The sequence below is a fragment of the Physeter macrocephalus genome, chromosome 20, assembly GCF_002837175.3.
Source record: "Physeter macrocephalus isolate SW-GA chromosome 20, ASM283717v5, whole genome shotgun sequence".
Taxonomy (NCBI): domain Eukaryota; kingdom Metazoa; phylum Chordata; class Mammalia; order Artiodactyla; family Physeteridae; genus Physeter; species Physeter macrocephalus.
This window is the reverse complement of record NC_041233.1, coordinates 79,546,548-79,567,259: the sequence shown is the minus strand read 5'-3', so window position 1 is coordinate 79,567,259 and position 20,712 is coordinate 79,546,548. Positions and strand designations below refer to the sequence as shown.

At 43.4% G+C, this 20,712-nt stretch overlaps 1 protein-coding gene across 1 annotated transcript in view; it reads right to left on the bottom strand.

The window, feature by feature from the left end:
* The window catches only part of DOCK1 (dedicator of cytokinesis 1), a 495,771-nt gene that overhangs the window by 142,270 nt on the left and 332,789 nt on the right, over window positions 1-20,712 (bottom strand). The window contains exons 28-29 of the mRNA XM_055081438.1: window positions 15,871-15,972; window positions 8,772-8,866 (exon numbers count right to left, since the gene is read on the bottom strand). Coding sequence (XP_054937413.1) covers window positions 8,772-8,866; window positions 15,871-15,972 — 197 coding nt within the window. The remainder of the gene's footprint in view (window positions 1-8,771; window positions 8,867-15,870; window positions 15,973-20,712) is intronic.

Sequence of the window (20,712 nt, the reverse complement as noted above, 5' to 3'; positions counted from 1 at the left end):
AAGAAAAAATGATACTTAGGTGTGCTTAAAACCGTCAAGTTATTGGCTATGCAAAACCTCAAAAGGAACCCAGTTATTTTCAAAAATAAATTAAAAACAACATCAACTAAAACCCCACGCTTCAAAGAAAGGAGAAAAGATGTTGAGAAGAAATAATCCAAGAGTCTCTTGAGCCCAAAATGCTTGACACCCATGCTTTTAACCTGCACAAAGATTTCAGCCCCATGCCCTCTCACCGGAGCAGCGTTTCCTGGAAAGGAGGTTGACTTGGAAACAAAACACGCTGGCCTCCCAGACTCAACCATTAGGTATCTGTTCTGGCTGTGGCTAGTGCCACAGTACTTAAGGCCGCTCCCCAGAAAGTGGGGACCCCTACCTTCCTCTCTCCCGAAAGCAAATGGTACATTTTCTCTGATCTAAGCCCAAGGCACAGAGCTGGCAAGGACGAAAATTCTTCCACAGCAATGAAACCCAATGGTGCTATACCTGTAAATAGCCTACCCTGCAAATCTGCCTTCTGAGCAGTTTCACGACGTCTAAGAAACCTGGCATCTCAAAGATGGAATCCCTTTCTAAGTCTTAAGGACCCTTCCTATCATGACTATATGTCAAATTAATTTTGGCAGAAACAGCCGTGAGCTTGCCTTCCTGGATGCTGATACATCTGATGAATAATACTTATCAGTGGGGAAAATGCCATATTTTACAGGAGAAAAATAGCTAAGTTACAAAAATATGCATGGAAAATTTACCCAAAGAAAGGAGCCATATGTGGTTGTAAGTGTGTAAATATGTATTGTATCCATTAGGTTGGTGGAAACATAATGCACTGTGTTGATGGATTGAGGAAAACACTCCCTGGTCCAAAAATGCCTGAATCACAGGGGAGAGAAGAGGAGTAGAAATCAGCCAACACTGCCATGCAAAGACGATCGAGAACACAGACTGTGCTCCCATCACCCTGGACTGTTCGGCCTTCAAACGGCCATGATAAAAAAATGAGTAACACCCAGACATGTGACATCAATGCAGTATGATCTCATAAATTCCAAGCTGGGAAGAAATGTCAGTGTTTGAAAGTACAAATTTAAGATGAAACCTTGACTTCAGGTAAAGTCAAACCAGACGATAGTTTAGATGGGTTGTTCTCCAATATTTGAATGGTCAACAACTAGACGAGACTAAATTGGCAGCTCAGCAAAATCCACTACATTCGAGAAGCTAAACGATGACCAACTGCTCATGGTCAACATGCTGACCAGTAACATCTTAAGCATCTCAAAATTGAAATAAAAATAACGTCTTCCATCTTCTGTGGGCACAATTTTGAGTTCTCAACTGATTCCTTCAATGTGATATTCTTTTGCCCAATATGTCATATGTAAGGATCTCCACCATAAATTGCCAGTCTCCCCTGACAAATTGCAAGAATCTTTTTTATCACCCAGTGAGAAGTTTGCAATCCATTATATTTTCCTTCGTGCTCTGTCTCCCAGGCAGCTTCCAGTTTTGGGGCTTCTAAAAAACTTCCATACAGATTGTGAAATTTTTTGTTCTAGTTCTGTGAAAAATGCCAGTGGTAGTTTGATAGGGATTGCACTGAATCTGTAGATTGCTTTGGGTAGCAGAGTCATTTTCACAATGTTGATTCTTCCAGTCCAAGAACATGGTATATCTCTCCATCTATTTGTATCATCTTTAATTTCTTTCATCAGTGTCTTATAGTTTTCTGCATACAGGTCTTTTGTCTCCTTAGGCTTTTAGTTTTCTGGTAGCATCTTTAGGATACTCTATGTATAGGATCATGTCATCTGCAAACACTGACAGCTTTTCTTCTTCTTTTCCGATTTGGATTCCTTTTATTTCCTTTTCTTCTCTGATTGCTGTGGCTAAAACTTCCAAAACTATGTTGAATAAGAGTGGTGAGAGTGGGCAACCTTGTCTTGTCTCTATGGCTTTACATGGTCTAGTTTATACTCATAGTCTATGAATCCTTACATGTAAAATATACCAAGTTCTTTTATGAATGTGTGTAGGATATTAAAAAACATATTATAAATATAACCTCCTTTAGGCCCCAGCTTAACATGGACAAAACCAAGGAGAATGAGACACAAAATCTACACCAAAAGAGGACACTGGAAAATACTGATAATCAGAGTTGTAAACAATGAGAGCTCTGTGGAAGTAAAAATGATGGTTTAATTTATTTTCCATCCTAAGAGAAGAGGACACAAGCAACAAGACCTAATGAGAAGCTGAATCAGGGTAACTGAATTTTTAAAATTCTTCTGCAAGTCTGAAGGGTGGACAAATGTAAGAAAGGTTTTATTCCATGTTCTGCAGTCCACATGAATAAGAAAGTCTAATTCTAAAAATCTGAAAATCGTACTCAATCCTGCCCCTATTTTGACCCCATGGCACACAGCCGAAATGCCTTTTGCAAGTAAATAAAAGCAGTTAATAACAACTGCTTCCTTCAAGGTGAAAAAGGAACTCAGTCAAACCAACAGACTCATTTCCTACCAAGTCACTCCTATGCCTTAAAATTCTAGTCAGGATTATCGGTGCACAAACAGTCTACTGAGATGAATTCAAGCCCTACGACCGGAAGAAAGACACAGAAATGCAACTAAGTGGTCGCGTTCGTGTTAACAACCAGAAGGAACTCTATGACAGACAGCGTAATTCTTCAACGTGAGACTAGGCTACACACACCACAAACTGTAAACCTGAACATTTTAGCTGACAGAAGTTCAAGCATGGCGACCAGCACTTATCTGCCAACAGTGAAGGTCTATGCTTCCAATACCACCTGAGATCTTAAATGGAAACTTAGCATTTGCTTCCCTCTGGGCAGATTAAATAGCACTTCTGGAGGCTATAACACACAAGCACACATCTACTATATCTGAACTGTGCTTACCTTAAATGTCATCTCGCCATCTGACGCTAGTATATCCTAGAGCAGGGTTATAACGTCAGGCCATTGCCAATCACTTACTATCTTGAATATAGCAACCAAGTGACTACTGTCCTTTGGGATATTCATTATATCCTATAAATCTGATTCCTGATTTACAAGTTGTTGCCCCAAAACTAATGTAAAATGTAATTAAAGACAGCACTCAAGCCCCACGAATTGAAGAACAGTCCATCTGCAGAGGCAAAGCTGAACACGCACACGAATATTTAAGGGGCCGTAGAGGCTGATTTTGTCAATTTCTAAGCTGTAGGTGGTAAAACTGCATGTCCAGCTGTGCCATTAAAACTTAGATACAGACTCCGGAAACTTCTGGGAATTACTGCTTATCCCAAGGAGGCAAGGAAACATCCTCTGATGCATGCCAGGAGGAGTGGAGGAGGAACAGACAACTCTGGCAGCATGTAAGATATCAAGCTCTTAAGTCATAGGAATAAAAAGGGGCAAATAGACAACGACAAAGAAACAGTGTTACATGGTATCTATGCAATTTCTATGGGAAATTATTTTATTAAGATATTAGTGAGATTCTGTCCTAAAAGTTCACAGCAGGACTCCATAAAGCTCAGTAATGGATGCGATCCTCTGTAACAGCATATACTTTTAATGGCTCCAAAAAGCTAAGTAGGAACATCTTGACTTCTGTGCTTAAAATTCACTCAGGTAAGTAGTAAATCTTGCAGAAAAGTTGTGTTTTAAAGATATAAGGATTAAAAACAAAACAAAATACTCTCTTCGGGAAACAGGAGGCATACTCAAAGTAGCAGGGTGGTTTTAGGCTACGGGCTCTTTAAATACTGGCCCCATAACCTCCCAGCTGTGTGTTTTTTGGCAACTTAAGAAACCTTTGTGCCTCAACTTTCCCATCTGTAAAGTGGGCATAAAAACAACAGTTGTCTCAGAGTGCTGCTGAGGGTATTAAGGTCATTATGACTTGTAGTCTCCCCCAGAAGTGCTTGGCACGTGGAAAGCATGTTTCAGCTCACCCTTAGCCTGAGGATGAAAACGCACAACACATCACAAAGAATGTGTGTGTTAAATGAAAAAGGAGATAAACTCTTCACTCTGAAACTGGCATTTAAACAAGGATGTTAAAGAAAACCAAAGGGTCACCAACCAGATGTCTTAAGATAGCTTTAAGTGTTACCTAGTTGGCTGCATGGACGCAGTATCTTCCTCAGCCACCCAACCGATTCAGCTTCTAAAACCCAATATTGTTTATTCAACAGAGGGGGCAGCGTTTGAAGGCAGTAAGATGTGAGAAAGAAAATGACAATGATCACAGCCCCAACTTTTTATTTATTTATTTATTTATTTATTTATTGACTTATTTATTTTTGGTTGCATTGGGTCTTCGTTGCTGCGCACGGGTTTTCTCTAGTTGCGGCGAGCGGGGGCTACTCTTCACTGCGGTACGTGGGCTTCTCATCGTGGTTTCTTTTCTTGTTGTGGAGCACGGGCTCTAGGTGCGTGGGCTTCAGTAGTTGCGGCATGCGGGCTCAGTAGTTGTGGTTCCCGGGCTCTAGAGCGCAGGCTCAATAGTAGTGGCACACAGGCTTAGTTGCTCCACGGCATGTAGGATCATTGCGGTGGCTTCTCTTGTTGTGGAGCACGGGCTCTAGGCACGCGGGCTCAGTAGCTGTGGCACGCAGGCTCTAGAGCACAGGCTCAATAGTTGCGGCTCACGGGCTCTAGAGCGCAGGCTCAGTAGTTGTGGCGCACGGGCTTAGTTGCTCCGCGGCATGTGGGATCTTCCTGGACCAGGGCTCGAACCCGTGTCCCCTGCATTGGCAGGCGGATTCCCAACCACTGCGCCACCAGGGAAGCCCCCCACAGCCCTCAACTTTGATCAGAGTCTAAAATGCCGCCTTCGTGGCCTACTCTTCTGCTATTCCGTGGTTGGGGACCTTGTGCCTGCAAAGTGTGTCAGCTGTGAGAGGAAGGCGGATTGGCTGCAGCTTCTCAGAGTCAGAATCTCTGCAAATAAAAGTGTCTTTAGGGAACTCCCTGGTGGCCCAGTGGTTAGGACTCGGCGCTCTCACTGCAAGGGCCTGGGTTCAATCCCTGGCTGGGGAACTAAAATCCCACAGCTGCGGTGTGGCAAAAAAAAAAGAAAAATGTCTTTACTTGGTATCAACAAACCCACACACACGTACACGACACATACACACGTGCATGCACACACAACCACACACACACACACACACACAGACACACTCACACACAGAGACACACACACACTCACATACACACACACACACACTCACACACACATACACACACACTCACACACACATATACACACACACTCACACACACACTCACACACACATACACACACATACACACACACTCTCTCTCACACACACACACACACACTTAAAATGAAAGGACCTGGGCTCATTTTAGGGTTTCATTTTATTCAGAATACCTTCTCCCAACTCCACTCTTCCTGTTCTTCCAAGTTGTTGAGATAAATGCTTTATCAGAACACACACACACACACACACACAGAGGCATACACAGACACAGCTCCTCCTTGGGACGTTCTGATGGAAGAAACGCTGTCAGCTGGAAGACTTGTCCTCAGAGTACTAGAATTCTTGATGAGACAGCTCTGTACATTTTATGTACAACATAAAAGAAACCGCAGGGATTTTACATTCTGAGCGTTTCCTCCTTTATGGAGATGTCTTTTAGGGCTGCAGCCTACGAGCATACTGCCCAAGATAATAGGATGGACTTCTGGCTCCAGACCCTAATTCCGTCATCATCGACACAGACTTTATCCTCAGAAGTCTCCGGCATCTGCCTTTAAGAGGACACAACAAACTGGGGCTTCTGCCTCGCAGAGCTGCCTTTCCCTACGAACAAACAGCTCTCCTCCCTGTGGCTGAGATGCAAAGGCTTGGGTTGGTGGAGATGCCACAGCACACCTGCATCCCTGTCACGTGGCTGCACCCTGCAGAGTGGCACGTGAGGAGGAATGCAGGGATAAGGCCGGCTCTGGAGTGCAGGGAACGCACAATTCCAGCAAGCACGGGTCAAGTGATATCCTTACCCCAGGAACTACAGAACACCCTGGGAGAAGCTGGACAGGGTCTCCGGAGAAGGAAACTCTGAGGGCTGCGCTCCATGCTTTGAGTCACAGAGCACGTGGCTTTCGCCCACATGCAGGTCCGGGGTGATGATCAGATACCTCAGTGTTGGCAGGAGAAGGCAGAGGACGCAGTAGCAGGAAGAGGCTATGATGCACCCGTAAGGGTATAACTGAAAACAGACTCTCCATCGCCATCCAGATAGCATCAAAGTAAAGTGTGGCTGCATCCTCCTCAATGGGGTGACAGCTTACCTCGGTGGGACCCCTGGGACTGGGGTCACCAAGTCACACAACTTCTGAGGACAGATGGCATCTGATGTTGCAGGAGCAGCCCTCTCCCCCACCCTTGTCCCCAGGGTGTGGAATGCACAGCCTGGGTGCCAGGACACGGCCACTCTGCAGGGGAGATGCAGCACGGGTCAAGTCCACATGCGGGGTCATGCGTCCACACGCACGCCTCCCGACCACACCCGGGGCCGCCTTTAGTTCTACCCAGTGGCGTAACGGAGTCGTGGTTTCACTACCGCCGTGGCAAGTTTATCTGCCGGGTCTAGTTAAACGCAGAGGCCCCGAGTTATTTCATTGCTAGACGGCAAGGACGGGTCTGTCATTTTCAGCTACAGCATCCAGCAGGGCAAGGAGAGCCCGAGTCTTCCTGCAGATGCAGGACAACGGCTTTTGTTTGTTGTTTGTTGAAAATAGGCCACTACAAACATGAACACCGCAGCTCTCTAGACTCAGGCTAAATCGTCACTCACGAAAGTTAATGCCGACAGAGAAAAAGGAAGAAACTCCTTGTGCTTTAAGTTCCTCACTTTCTGGGTAAGGATTCAGATCCCAAGAGAGAGCAGGTGGAAATGCAAGAGGCCAAGGCCAGGACCCCTGCTGTGAGCGCTGGCCACGTTTTTATCTCCAGCTGTGAGATGCCGCTCCCTCCTGAGCCTCTCCACTTAATTCTCAGATGTTGTCTGATCTGAGGAAGGAGGCTTCAGCCACAGCAGCGTATCACTTAAGATGGACAACACTTAACTTCGGCTCAGCCCTAGCGGAGGCCTGCTCAGAACCCGCGGCTTATGGTACACAGGGCCGATGTCATCGCTGCTGTCCTGGAAAGGAGCATCACCCACAAAAGGCAAAGGGAAAGGCCCTTGCTGCTATGAATTTATCCACAGGGTGGACAAATCATTAAAAAGAGGCAAAGACATCAGGGAAAACGTAAATGAAAACCACGACGAGACATCGTATGCCTGTATCAGAAGGGCTCAAATGAAAAATGGTGACAACAGCAAACGCTGACGAGGACGCAGAGAAACTAGATCTCTCTGACATGGCTCGTGGGAGTGGAGAATGGCAGAGTCTGGCAGTTGCTTACAAAACTAAACATATGATTACCGTGCAATTCAGCATTTGCATCCCAGGACGGTTGTGCCAGAGAAATGAAGATTTTAAGTTCACACAAAAACCTGTACAGGAATGTTTATAGCAGATATATTTGTAACAGCCCCCAAACTGGAAATAGTCTAGACATCCTTCAACGGTAAAAACGGTTAAACCACCTGTGGTACATCCATACTAGGTAACACTAACTCAGCAATGAAAAGGAACAAACCACTGATACGAGAACCAAATGAGTGTCCAGGGAATTAGGCAAGAGTGAAATAAAAAAAGCCAATCATCCCAAAAGGTTACAGCCGGTATGAGTCCATTTATGTAACATTTTTGAAATGACAAAATTTTAGAAATGGAGAACAAATTAGTGGTTGCCAGGGATTAGGGAAGGGGGAGGGTCACAAATGAGGAACCAGAGGGACCCCTGTGGTGAAGGCAATGTTCAGTGTTTTCACCGTGAGGGTGGATTTGAGAACACATGCATGTGAAAAAAAGTGCAAGAAACTAAACACAAACACTAATGGGTACAAGTCGAGCTGGGAAAGTCTGAAGAAGATGGGTAAGTTGTATCAATGTCAGTTCCCTGGTTGTAGTTTGGTGCTACGGTTTTACAAAATGTTATCATCAAGGAAAAGTGGGTAAATTGTACACAAGCTCTCCTGTCTTACTTCTTACCGCGGCACTGACTATGAACCTATCATTATCTCCGTAAAAATTGCAAAAAGGAAGAAAGAAGCAGAAAAAAGAAGTCAACAGAAATTCCTTCTAGGAACCACGTGATTGAGAACCCCATGATCTTTGTTGGCGCTTACAGAAATTATGAAACGCAAGTGCTAGAAAATTAACCAACAGCCCTTCCTCACGAGAAGATGAACAAGGCATGTGTTTAATATTTAATAAGTATGATGAAAATGCTCATGATTTTTTAAGCTGAAATATGTGAAATGCAAACACTTTTCAAAAAACTCCCACAGAGCTGAGAATCGCTTTGGGTAACAAACACATATGGTTAAGATTAGATTGGCACACTGATGCCCTTGACAAAGGTGACGGGAAAGGCGGATCACGTTCATGTTTGTTTTCTCCAGGGGGCAGAGCCCAAGTTCTCAGGCCCAGAGCCTGTGCTGGCATAAGGAAAGCACCCAATCTCCAGGCCCATTTCTCCAAAGAACCGTCTGCATCACAGAAGGGGGAGCACCCCTGCACATTGTGGGAGCCCCCGTGGTATCCAGGCAACACCTCCATTCCCACCAGACATGAATCAGGCACCTCGTCAAGGAGAGCCTCCCCTGTACTCACTTATTCTGCATCATGTTCATGATAACCCAGTCGAAAGGGTAGACATTCTTCCCAATGAGGTTCTTAAACATGATGAATGTTTCCATCAGGAAATCCTGAAATAAAAAAGAGAACATTGAAACAACCCACCCAGAAAAAGGTGAAAACCAATGAATGCCCCCTGGAATAATTACATTACAAATGACTTTTGTTTTTTCTTTTAACTGAATGAGAACATACGAAAAAGTAATGAAGATGTATTTCACAGGAGGTACGTACTACACTTCTGCCTTTCTGTTTGCCTGAGCACCTCCTGTCCTGGAGAACTTTTTCAAGGACGTATTAAAAGATACTTCTTGGGCATATCTAAGAGTCACAAAGACTAAATCCCCAAAGGTTACAAATACATAGTCACACTCTTTCTGCTTAAAGAAACCTTTTTAAACAAACATAACATGCAGGTTGTAACTATGTCTTATATTTACTCTACAGAGGTTTTTCATATGAACAGGGCCCACTGGGTTGAATATGTGGTATTATTATCCTTTCTTTTTTCTTATGTAATTTAACAGCTGAAAGGCTCAAACAGGAACTCCTGACCATCTGCACCTATTCAGCTCCCAGTAAACCATTTGAGCATGTGGTCACACTGCCAGACTCTTTTATGTGGCATCCTCAAATCCATAAGCTCCTCAGTTATGCCTCTGTTGTCTCCTAGATGGTCCCTGAATTTCATGAGTGGTGCCCTGCTGTCCAACCTTGCTTCCTGGCCAATTAGACCGCTCCTGGCATCGGGAAGGGGTTCCCCTTTCCTAGTGGGTCCACTCTGTGCCTGTCAGAATTAGGAGAATTTCTTGAATCTGACAGTTTAGTGCTTATTCTGAGCTAACCTGAACAAAACAAGCGGTTATCCTGAAAAGCACACATCCCGGTAGCCCGGGATGCATATGCTCCCTCAAGAGCTGGGTGGGAAGGGGATAGGCAACTGAGAATTCATGTAGGAAAATGAGGTCACAGTCAGAGATGGCCAAACAGAGTAGATGTTTCTCATTTATTTAATCTACTGATTCATAATTAGGTACAATGGCTGTGAAGACCAAGGTGGTGAACAGAATTTATGCAGCCAAGAAAGCAATTCCCAGCACAAGGTTCTACCCAAGAACTTCTTGCAAAGAGACACCAGTTCCACCCGACAGCAGCAATAAGCCGATGTTCAAAGATGCTTCCTCTGCAACCGTAACAGCAATGCCAGGTTACAGTGAGTCCATCTCTGCCTTGGGAGGGGTTTGTCGAGCCTCTTCCCATGAATAAAAACTCAAGGAGCAATCGTGATCACCCTTTTTACAACAGAGGCCTCCAGTGCAGGAGAGGTTAGGATCCCGGGCAGAGTCAAGAGGGAAAAGTCAGTTCCATGTCCTCCAAACTCTGCCCACAGGAGCCCTGACCAGCAGGGCTTGTGAGCAGGGGTGTTCTAGGTGCCCCCTGACACAAGGAACAGTTTCTCTCCCCAGTTTAATTACTGAAATTCATACTTCACTCCTTAAATTTCCCCACTTTGTCAAGAGTTTCACATTTTAATGACCAGGTTGCCTACTTTGCCGGCTGAGTGCCGTAATTTAGTCACATCTCTATTTGCATGAAATTGCTGGCTTTCTTGCTGATCACTCCTCAAAGCCTAATAATTGAGATATAGGGTCTGGTTTTTATTATTCTAGAAGAGAAGCATATTTTCCCAATTCCTTTTTTTTTTTTCCCCCTCTAGGAAACACAGTCCCATACTTCATTAGTATGGCTCAGCTGTTAAATGTTGGTACTTTGCTGAACAAACAAAATGCTGCAGATTGTCGGAGATGAGGTTTTGCAAGGCTTCCCTGTCAGTCTGCATAATTTACTCGCCATGGTGGGGTCCCCACCACTGCATTTGCCTAGAACGGCTGATGAGGCTGCACAGACTATTACAACTGCTATCTCCGAGTCAAAGAGGGGAGTCAGAAGATTCACATGAGATATTTTGTGAAAATTTCACCTTTTTATAATCAATCCATCCCTGCTGCATTTTTAGCTTGATTATTCACAAGATACTCCATATAACAAACGGACAGCTCTAACAAGGGCCATCAGTGTATTCTACAGGCAAAATCTTCTTGTAAAACCATCTGCTTCTGTCCATCTCTATCCCCACCCACTTGGATAATTGATCATCCTTTTTCACCTGGACTACCAGTGGCGAAGCCTAGCCCATCTACCTATGGTCATTCTTGTCTCTCTTGGTCCCCACACTTCACCCAGAGTGACCTTTTCAAATTACACATCTGATCAGGGCACCAACACTTCCCCCAATCTCCCACTGAACCCACGTCCTCAGGGGCTTCCCAGTGTTCCTAGATTCAAGCCAAAGAGTCTTGATTCTCAGAAGTAGGAAGTCACCATTCTCTGAAGTCAAAGAAATAACTGTTTCAGACAAGGACCATCAATATATGCTAAACTTATCAGATGAAAGATTGCTAGAGGATAGGACCTTTGCAATTTTCTGCAGATGCCAAAGTATTACCCAAAGATTACATGATCATCTTTAAGGGGCATGTATCTTCACAAGAGAGAGATCTGGCAGTTACTCCCTTTTAACGAAGCGATCAAATCCAGCATCATCAGTAGTGGTCAGCCTGGCATTCCCAGACTCCCAACAGACACACCAAGGAATGTTTAACACCAACTTCTATTCCGCTTGCCAAAAGGGTGAACTTGAATTTTAGGTCAAGCTTCCAGTTTGCAGGACATAGGGATTTGCAGAAACAAATCTGCACACAAGGCAGAAATCAAAAATTCCAGAATGGGTGAAAGTCTGCAAAGCTAATGACTTTATCCCTTCAAAAAAATAAAATAAATAAAAATGAAATAAAATTTTAAAAAGCAATGCCATGAATGGGAAGGAAAAACAAGGTGATGAACTTATTCTAGAAAAAAGAAGAGATTAATGAGGGATAACCAAATACAACGTGTGAATCTGGACTAGATGCAGATTTGAGAAAGCCTATAATGAAATACAACAAAGACTGGGGAGAACTGAGGAGAAATTTGAATATAGATGGAATGAAGAGATGATTGTTTTCTTCTGGAAGGTCATTAAGGCCACTGACTATTGTCTTCAACCTTGAGAGATATTTGCTGAACCACTCACACGTTTCTCACATACTTATGGGATTTGGCTACATAGAAAGAGGTACATAGAGATACAGGGGAGGCAAATATGGCAAAGTGCTTGCAACTGATGAATTCAGATGACAGGAATAATGGTTTTCATTGTACCATTCTTTCAGCTTTTCTGTATTATGTCTGAAATTTTTCAAGATAAATAGAGCAAAGAGTACAAGGAAAATGGAGAGAATCAACATGAGATCAGTGAACTGTATCACCGTCAACATTCTGATTTTGACATTGTTCTACAGTTTTGCAACATGCCACTATTGGGAGAAACTGGGTAAAGAATACAGGGATGCTCTGTATTATTTTTTCCAGCTGCATGTGACGCTACAATTTTCTCAAAATAAAAAGTTTACTCAAAAAATAAATGCTTTAAAAATAATTTTAAAATAATTAAGGAAAAAACAGTAAATAAACGATACAGAAACGGAAACCAAACAAGCAGAAAAACACAAAGCCTCTTAGCATGACCAATGGGGTCCTGTGCAGTTTGATGCCCCAGTGCCTCTCCGGCTGCACCTCACCCCCAGTACCCTTGCTGCTCTACCACCTACAGTGCCCTTTCTTCTATGCCTCGATAATCCACAATCCTCTCCTTTGCAAAGAAGGCTTCCTGACCACCCGACTCAGTCCAGTCTGGCTGCTTTACAGGGATCATTCTTTTGGAGCATGGATAACCTGGGTTATTTGAAGGACTCCCTGATTACCTGTGATATTCTCCACTAGACTGGGGGCCACGAGAGCAAGACCCCCCTCTGCATTGCCTGCTGTCGCTTCCTCCACCTGTTGACACAAAGTCAGTCTCCAATAAACAGCTATTGAGTGAATTCACTATAAAAGGATTCTGCACCCCCACACTCATCATCCAGTGGAGACAGTCTTCAATAAAGCTTCACCTACGAGGAATGGTCACGAGAGATAAAGAAACGGATGCTCAGAGCGAGGCTCCTCCTCCTCCTCGTGACATTCTCTACACAGGCTCGCGAATCACCCTTCGGTGGCCATTTCACACAGAAATCAAGGCTCTTTACGACCAGGCCTGCCCAATAGCAGAATGTTCCCTAGGCAGGGACAGTCACCTGGCAAATATTCTTGCCTTCATAATCCCCGTGGGCGTCCTCAGCACTCTCCATTTGTGAGAAGTCACTCTGGACCACCCCGGCACAGGCTGATGGCTGACTGGGACGCACAAGGTACAAGGGAAGGGGTAGTGGGCGACAGCCACCAGCTGAGGTCAAGGCAGGTGTCGGGTAGGGGTCCCCAGAAGGGGCTGGGATGGAAGCTGATTGGAGGCAGGAGGGTAATCCAGGAAGAGGACGCTGGGAGCTCGGAGCTCTGCCTGACCGGGCTTCCCTGCATAACCTTACAATTGGACAGGACTGGGAGAGGCCACAGAAAGAGGTGCGAATGCACGGTAGCCTGTGGCTGCCCCGGGTCCTCCTTGGAGATGAGAGGGACCCCACAGCCTGGTTCTCTCAACCTTCGCCGTCCTGTATCCTGCGTTCACTCAACCTGTAACCAATAAGCGTTACTTCCACCTGCACTGTTCTTGGATACGTCATTATTCACTCGGTCACTCCACAGACGTTGCTTTATGGCCACTTAGTGGGCATTTGGGACAAGTGTCAAGAGAACAGGCTCCCCTGGAAGGTCCAGAGTACCCCTCATCACCTCTGATCTTACTGTGGACACTGAGTCAGTTCTCCACCTGTGGTCCTGCTTCAGTAACCTGGACACAAGGCAGCTAGCAGCCCCTTCTTCAGGCCAGCACCTCCACTGCAGAAGAACTTAAAGACCCCGCATGGCTCACCATCCTAAAGGGACTGTCTCTATTATGGGAGAGTTTTGAGCCAAACATGTCCACCCTTTTCCTTTCCTGGATTAGTCTTTCTGTTTGATGCTGTGCTCCACCCTTTCACTGTCTTGGGGTCCAAAGGGTCATTTGAGAGACTGTAAAAGTACCAGTTCTGAGGCCTGTGACTTTGGTGTTGATAATAACTAAGATTTTGTATGGGAATGACTCATCCAACCAAAAAAGAGCTAAATCTGAAAACCTGAAGTAGCACTTCTTACAAGGAAGTAGTCTTGAGAAAATGGTCTAGGCTATTCGTACACTGCATTACTAATTAACTTCCGATTATTTAACACAAAACGACCTTTCATTTTTGTGAGCATTTGTCCAAGTAGAAAAATAGTCAAATACTCTCTATGTATAGTTAATAGATAGGAACACATTTTACAAAGTTCTGACAGATTAACAACAATAAAAATGGTTTACAATCCTTGCAGTATGAATTCATGATATCCAAACCACAAATGCCATTTTATAATGGAAATCAAATTGTCTGCAAATAATTGCTGTTCTGAACTACTGTTGTCTAAGGAACCAAAATCCCTTGGGATATCAGGACCACAACATGCAACAAGTATCTGATGATCTACTCTGTGCAAGGAGAGACGGTACACACTTGGAATTCAGCAAATTACAGTCATTTTTAAACACTACTTTGTATAATCGCTTTTCACAATACATTGAAGCTTCCCTATCCACAGCAACACTGAATAATTCAGATTAAATATTTTTAACAGTTTGCATGAATCATATGATTTTGATCATGCGACTATTCTGATACAGGGCAAATAATTAAATGGAGTCCTAAGTTTTCAGCACAGGTAATGCTTCTCATTCTGAAAAGTTTATTATTCAGCCTGAAGTGTTGTCTAGGAAATTGTTCATAAAGGTTCAGCTACAACTATCCCTCCCCTGATCAAACGTGAGGCATGAAATGTTTCACATGGCGAATCTGATTTCACTACGCCATGACTGCTGAGAATCACAGGATATAATCACATGTGCTATATGTTACATGCATGAGTACAGTCCTACATTAAACTGCTCGTTAATAGTTTTAAAGACTAAACACAGAGACACACAAACACATACACATTCTTGCTCCTTGACTTTTATTTAAGGAAAATTGCTATGATTTTAAGGTATAAATCCATTTTTGTATCTTTAGAAAGTTAAATACACATACTTATTATTATTTATTATAATATTAAATATTATATATATATATAATTTAAATATACATATGCACGCACACACACATATAGCAGCAACAGTTAATAAGGTAGTTTTTTTTATTAGAATTAACCCTTTGGAAAAAAGCCTTAAATGCATTGTCTCTATCCCTTAATAAGACTGATGTAAAGTGCAACCAACCTTGTTCTGGAAATGCTAGTAGAACTTGCTGTAGTCTATAGGAATCTAGGGGCCTCAGAAATGGAGTCTGTGTTCCCAGACAGGAGAGCCGAGGTGGACATCTACTCAGAAACTCTGCAGACACATCGGCTGCGGCTTCGCAGACGACATCTGCTGTATGGCCCTGTGATGTCAGCTTGTTAGGGACAGAGCTCCTAAGTTACCCTCTGTACGTCTCCTAATCAAGTTGTATCATAGTCTCACGGAGGATGACTAGAGAATTATTTCGAGAAACGCTAATGAGCTTCCGTGACTAGAGCTAATTAATAACGGAGCACAATTTAAGGCTGACAATGCTCCCTGGCTTCTGCTATTGAAAGCCAGTCAATAAATGAATGGCAGTTAATGACAGACTCTCCATGGGTAACATCTCCAAATTTTCTGTGACCACAAAAGCATGGGAGAGAAAAGAAAAAAGAAAAGGGATTTTTCTCGGCTGACACCCTGAATCACTCCCCAGGTCAGCACGAGGAAAGAGTCTGTTATCTTGACCCTTATCCTCTTACAAACAAGCCTTTAGTTAGACCATCCCTGGTGGCTTCTGAAATCAAGTGGAGGCAAGTCCAAAATCATATTGAAAATGGAAATACTTACATCAGCGTTTTGCCTAAATTGCTGGCCTCAAAACACAGTTACAGAAAGTCAAACACTCACCACTACATCGGTCCTCATTTTCCCAAAAGTCTTGATCAAATGGGCGTAATGATAATCTTCCATTTGTCGTAAAATAGCTGTCATACAGGCCACGAAGTTTCCCTGTAGACAAATCAAAAGATACAATTAGATGAGGAGACAACAACACTGATGGGAGAAACTGATGTAAGCTAAGAGTCTGGGATAAAGCCCATCAGGGAGAAGCCATGTGCCAGGCTGGCCAGCTAAGTGAGCGGTCACTCCAGCCTCACCATCTATTCTTTTGCTACATTTCCTTCTAACTACATTAAATGTTTCCTGATACATGACTGTCCAGTCTGGAAAAAACAAGCTTGAAATATTCTCGCATTAAATACGTGCAATGAAAGACAGGCTCGAAACCGCCACCACCGTGCGTTGTGTTCCCTGGAAAGTTGCTGCCCCTGTTATCAGGCAAAGTGTGTGTGCAGCCCCTGCTCCCGGGCTGTGGCAAACAGAGGACTTTTATTTCTCAAAATCTGCCTCTATCCCCCTTGGCCAATTTGGAGGCAATAACGACCGACTGCACAATGAGTTATGGCTCACTTCTCCTACACCAGAAGCATGTGAGGAGGAATGCAGCCTCATCAGAATGTAAAGTGGGAGAGATGGGGAATTTCTCATACCAGACAGAGCTGGCAGGAAAGGAAAAGAAAGGGAAAAAAGAAACCACCAAACAAAATCAAGACATGGGAGAAACTGAGGGGCCAGAGCACTTAGCAACAGAAGTGCCCAGCATGCAAGTGGCTGTGCATGTGGACGTGTTTGCGTGTGCAGGTCTGTGCACATGTGACGTGTGTGTGTGTGTGTGTGTGTGTGTGTGTGCGCACGCAGACACACTAAGGGGGGTTTGGTCTAGTGGGGGGGCAGGGGGTTAAGCAGTCCCATTGCTATTAACTGCAATGTATCACTTCTGGGGTTCATGGCTAACAATTTCCTAAAAGAATTCTTTGCTTTTAAATATTTTCCCCTAAAGTAATGACATTTCAAGAAACAGAGGACATATATTTTCTCCCATGAAACCAGCACAAGTCTGGTAAAATTATAGGATGAGATATACTTTGAGACAGGTCCCTAACTTTGCCTTATTAAATGAGTTCACAAATTGCATTCTTTTACTAACTGTTTTACAAACAATGTATCTGAATGCCTAAATATCTCGTGTATTCATTTCAAATGCATGCTCTACAGTGAAATGTTAAAGTCCAAAATTTTTTCGGATCCATTTTATATCTATAATAAACATATATGCTTCCAAATGGGTCCTCAGAGGATGCATTACGTAAGTTGAACAAATAAAATAATGATAATAAGGTATCTTCCATTTGCCCAGAAACGTAAACTTATTATGAATGATGATAATTGCTGAAATTTAGATTTCAAGTTGGTGTTCAGGGAAAGACCTAAATAATGCTTGTTTTCCTTTGGAAGAATGCTTCGTAAAATGGTGAAATGTCTATTTATGAGTATACACTTTTGAAATATGTAAATATTTGGCATTCCGTTGAGCTCAAGAGAAGTTGCCTTTGTATCTTCTTTACTCCTGATGAGATGCCACCTTTGGGATAACAGTCTTCATAATTTTACACGTTGACCAACTGCAGTATGTCAGGCGCTGTGCTGAGGCCATTAGAACCACGGCCTCATTCAATCACACCACAGATTCTCAACTCGTCCCATTTTATAGGCAGTAAAACTGAGGCTGAGTGGTGTTCCCCTCTTGATGAGAATATGGAAAACCGGCTGTGAACTCAGCACACCAGCTACAAGGCGGGTGCTTAGTAGCTGAGCTAATTTTCCTCTTATCCAGATAGGCATTTTAATTCTTTTTCTGAGAAAGCTGAGGTCACTGACAATGGCCAACATGAAGTAGAGACTTCATGAACTTCTGCGGTCATCAGAGAAAGTTGGGAAGAGGATGAGGAAATGGAAAGGTGGCCATAGACAGTGTCCCAATTCCTACCCTGACCGAGGTGGCTGTGACCTGGACTCCACCCTACTAGACAGGGAGCTTTTCTAGAGCAAGAAAAGGCCTATATCAGTCAAGGTTCATGTAACAGGGGCTCAGATTAATCCTCTGCAGGTCAAAAGAGTTTAAGAATAGGGACTTACAAATTAGAATCATTGAAATCACAAAGCTAGCTATGTGTAATTCAAAGCAATAGACATATGTACTGTACTTAAGATATCAAGTTGAAAATGGAAAGAAAAGAAGACCCCAGAGCAGTCTTGAAAATGCAAAGGACATGCACACTGAGTAACATTAATGGAAAAAAAACTAGAGCATCAGGAGTCTGGCCAGATACTCGAACAGGTGATGTGGACATACTCAATTTAGGGAGCAGAGTGCCATGTAATGCTGAAAATTCATGCAAGGCAAAGGCTAGGGGAACTGACACGATGCATAAAATGAAAAACTGAAGAGAATGTAGCAATTTCCATAAAGCAAGTCCTGGGAATACTTAAATGGCCGGTCGGGAAGCCATCTCTTTGGATGAGAACATCACAGAGAGGGCAACCAAATGGCCTCTTATTTAACTGTAATGGTGACTAATTGGAGTAGCCCAGAGAAAGGGACAGAGGCAGGTCACCGCCATGAGTTAGAGGTCAAAAGGCCAGCAGGTGCTAATGTGTTCTTTACTTAACTTAAGGAAATGTTCCAGAAGCAATTTGTACTGTTCAGTCTTTCTTAGAGGAAGCAAATCTTGCTATTTCAGCCCTTTTCTAAGCTGAAGCTTTAGACCCCACTAGGAAAGAGGTAATATGCCTGTCAAATTTCACAGAAAGGCTCCCCCTTTCCTTTGGAATGGAGTCCCATCCATGGGGGCCAGTATCTTTAGAGAAGAAGCATAGCGGACGCAATGGAGCGTGACTGCCCACGTGAACTCAGCAGAACCCTCTAGAGCAGAGTGGTGGGTTTTTACGGGTAGATGAAAAGCAGGTATTTATGGAAGCTGTATTTGAAACCAATCGTACACTAGAAACAGAAAACGGGGGAGAGCTGTGAAAAGAAACTTATTCTGCAGGCTCAGAATAAAATTACTATTCTATGCTTTGTCGTTGATTTATTGGAAATGCATTTAGAAGTCCTAGGAAGCTTTCACGTTAGACAGTGGGTGGGCTGGCAGGTAGGCTGGTGGTGATTGTGCAGAATTCCTCCTGGAACCTGAGCCTGGGGACGGGGTTCCAGCCCCAGTGGCTGAGTAAAAATGAGTAAATAAATAAAAATAAGACATATTCCTTATGACTTCAAAGCAATGCAAAATAGGGACAGAGAAATCAGGAGGCAGTGGCAGAAAATTTAAAAATCAGGTCATGGAAAGAAAGCCTCATAAACAAAAAATGTGAACTTCATTAGTAATCCAAGATGAAAACGGTATATCATTATCTGCCTGCCAAAATAGCAGAGGAGTATTTAAGTGATGATAATGTTAGCAAGGGCGCAGGGGATGAGCACCCTTAGACGCCACTGGTGGGGGCATAAATTGCTATAACCTTTTTAAAAAGTGATTTGGCAATAGGTTTGAAAAGTCTTGGGAAAAAAAATACTCATCTCCTCAGGGTAATTCGACTTCTAACAAGCCGCCTAAGGAAGTAATTCAGAATTAGAAATTTTATGCCCAAAGATGTCCACTGCATCACTGAAAACATCTCAATGTTCAACAGCTAGGAACTGTGTAAGTAATATGAGATTTTGTAAGATTGCAAGATAAAATACAGGATGCCCGGTTCAATTTGAATCTCAGATAAATAAGTATGTCCCAAATTTTGCATTGGAAATGTCACATCAGACATTCATATACTAAGAAAATGATCTGTTGTTTACCTGAAGTTGATTTTTATTTGCTAAATCATGTAACCATACCATAGTTTTCTGATGAAATATTATGCAAGCATCAAATACTAATCATGAAAATATGAACTATTTTAATAACATAAGAAAATGCTCAACGATGAAAATCAGACATAATTATGGTACATATACTTTTCAGCAAAACAAAGAATATAAATATAGCATAGGAAAAAAATAAAAAAGAAGAAACAATTAGAAGAAAAGACACCAGACAGTCATGGGATGGGAGGAGGAGCCCAGATTACTTTTATAATGGAAAACATATTAGTATTTTATTTTTTATATAAATTTTTATTGATTGATTGATTTTTGGCTGTGTAGGGTCTTTGTTGCTGCACGCGGGCTTCTCTTGTTGCAGCAAATGGGCTCTAGGCGCACGCTTCAGTAGTTGTGACATGCGGGCTCAGTAGTTGTGGCTCATGGGCTCTAGAGCACAGGCTCAGTAGTTGTGGTGCACGGGCTTAGTTGCTCCGCGGCATGTGGAATCTTCCCGGACCAGGGCTCAAACCCGTGTCTCCTGCATTGGCAGGTGGATTCTTAACCACTGCGCCACCAGGGAAGTTCCTATATTAGTATTTTAAAAGGTAGTCATGAGAGAAACAGATGAGATCTCCTCTTTCTCCCCCTGTCCGTGAGTCCCCATTTCCTACTCCCTTATCCTCAAAAATCTCTTTCATGGGGCTCCCCAGTCCACGAGGACTAGGGCACTGCTGCTCAAGCCCTGGACTGAACTTGCCTCTGAGCCCTCCCTCCTAGAACTACCCTCAATGCCCCAGTTTTAAATCTGTCTGGCACCCCAGTGCTCTAGGCAGGTGGATAGGTAGAATGGAGAACAGATAGGATGGAGGACAGGTAGGAAGGAGGACAGGTAAGACAGAGGACAGGTAGGAAGGAGGACAGGTAGGACAGAGGACAGGTAGGCCGGAGGACAGGTAGGAAGGAGGACAGGTAGAATGGAGCACTGGTGGTGG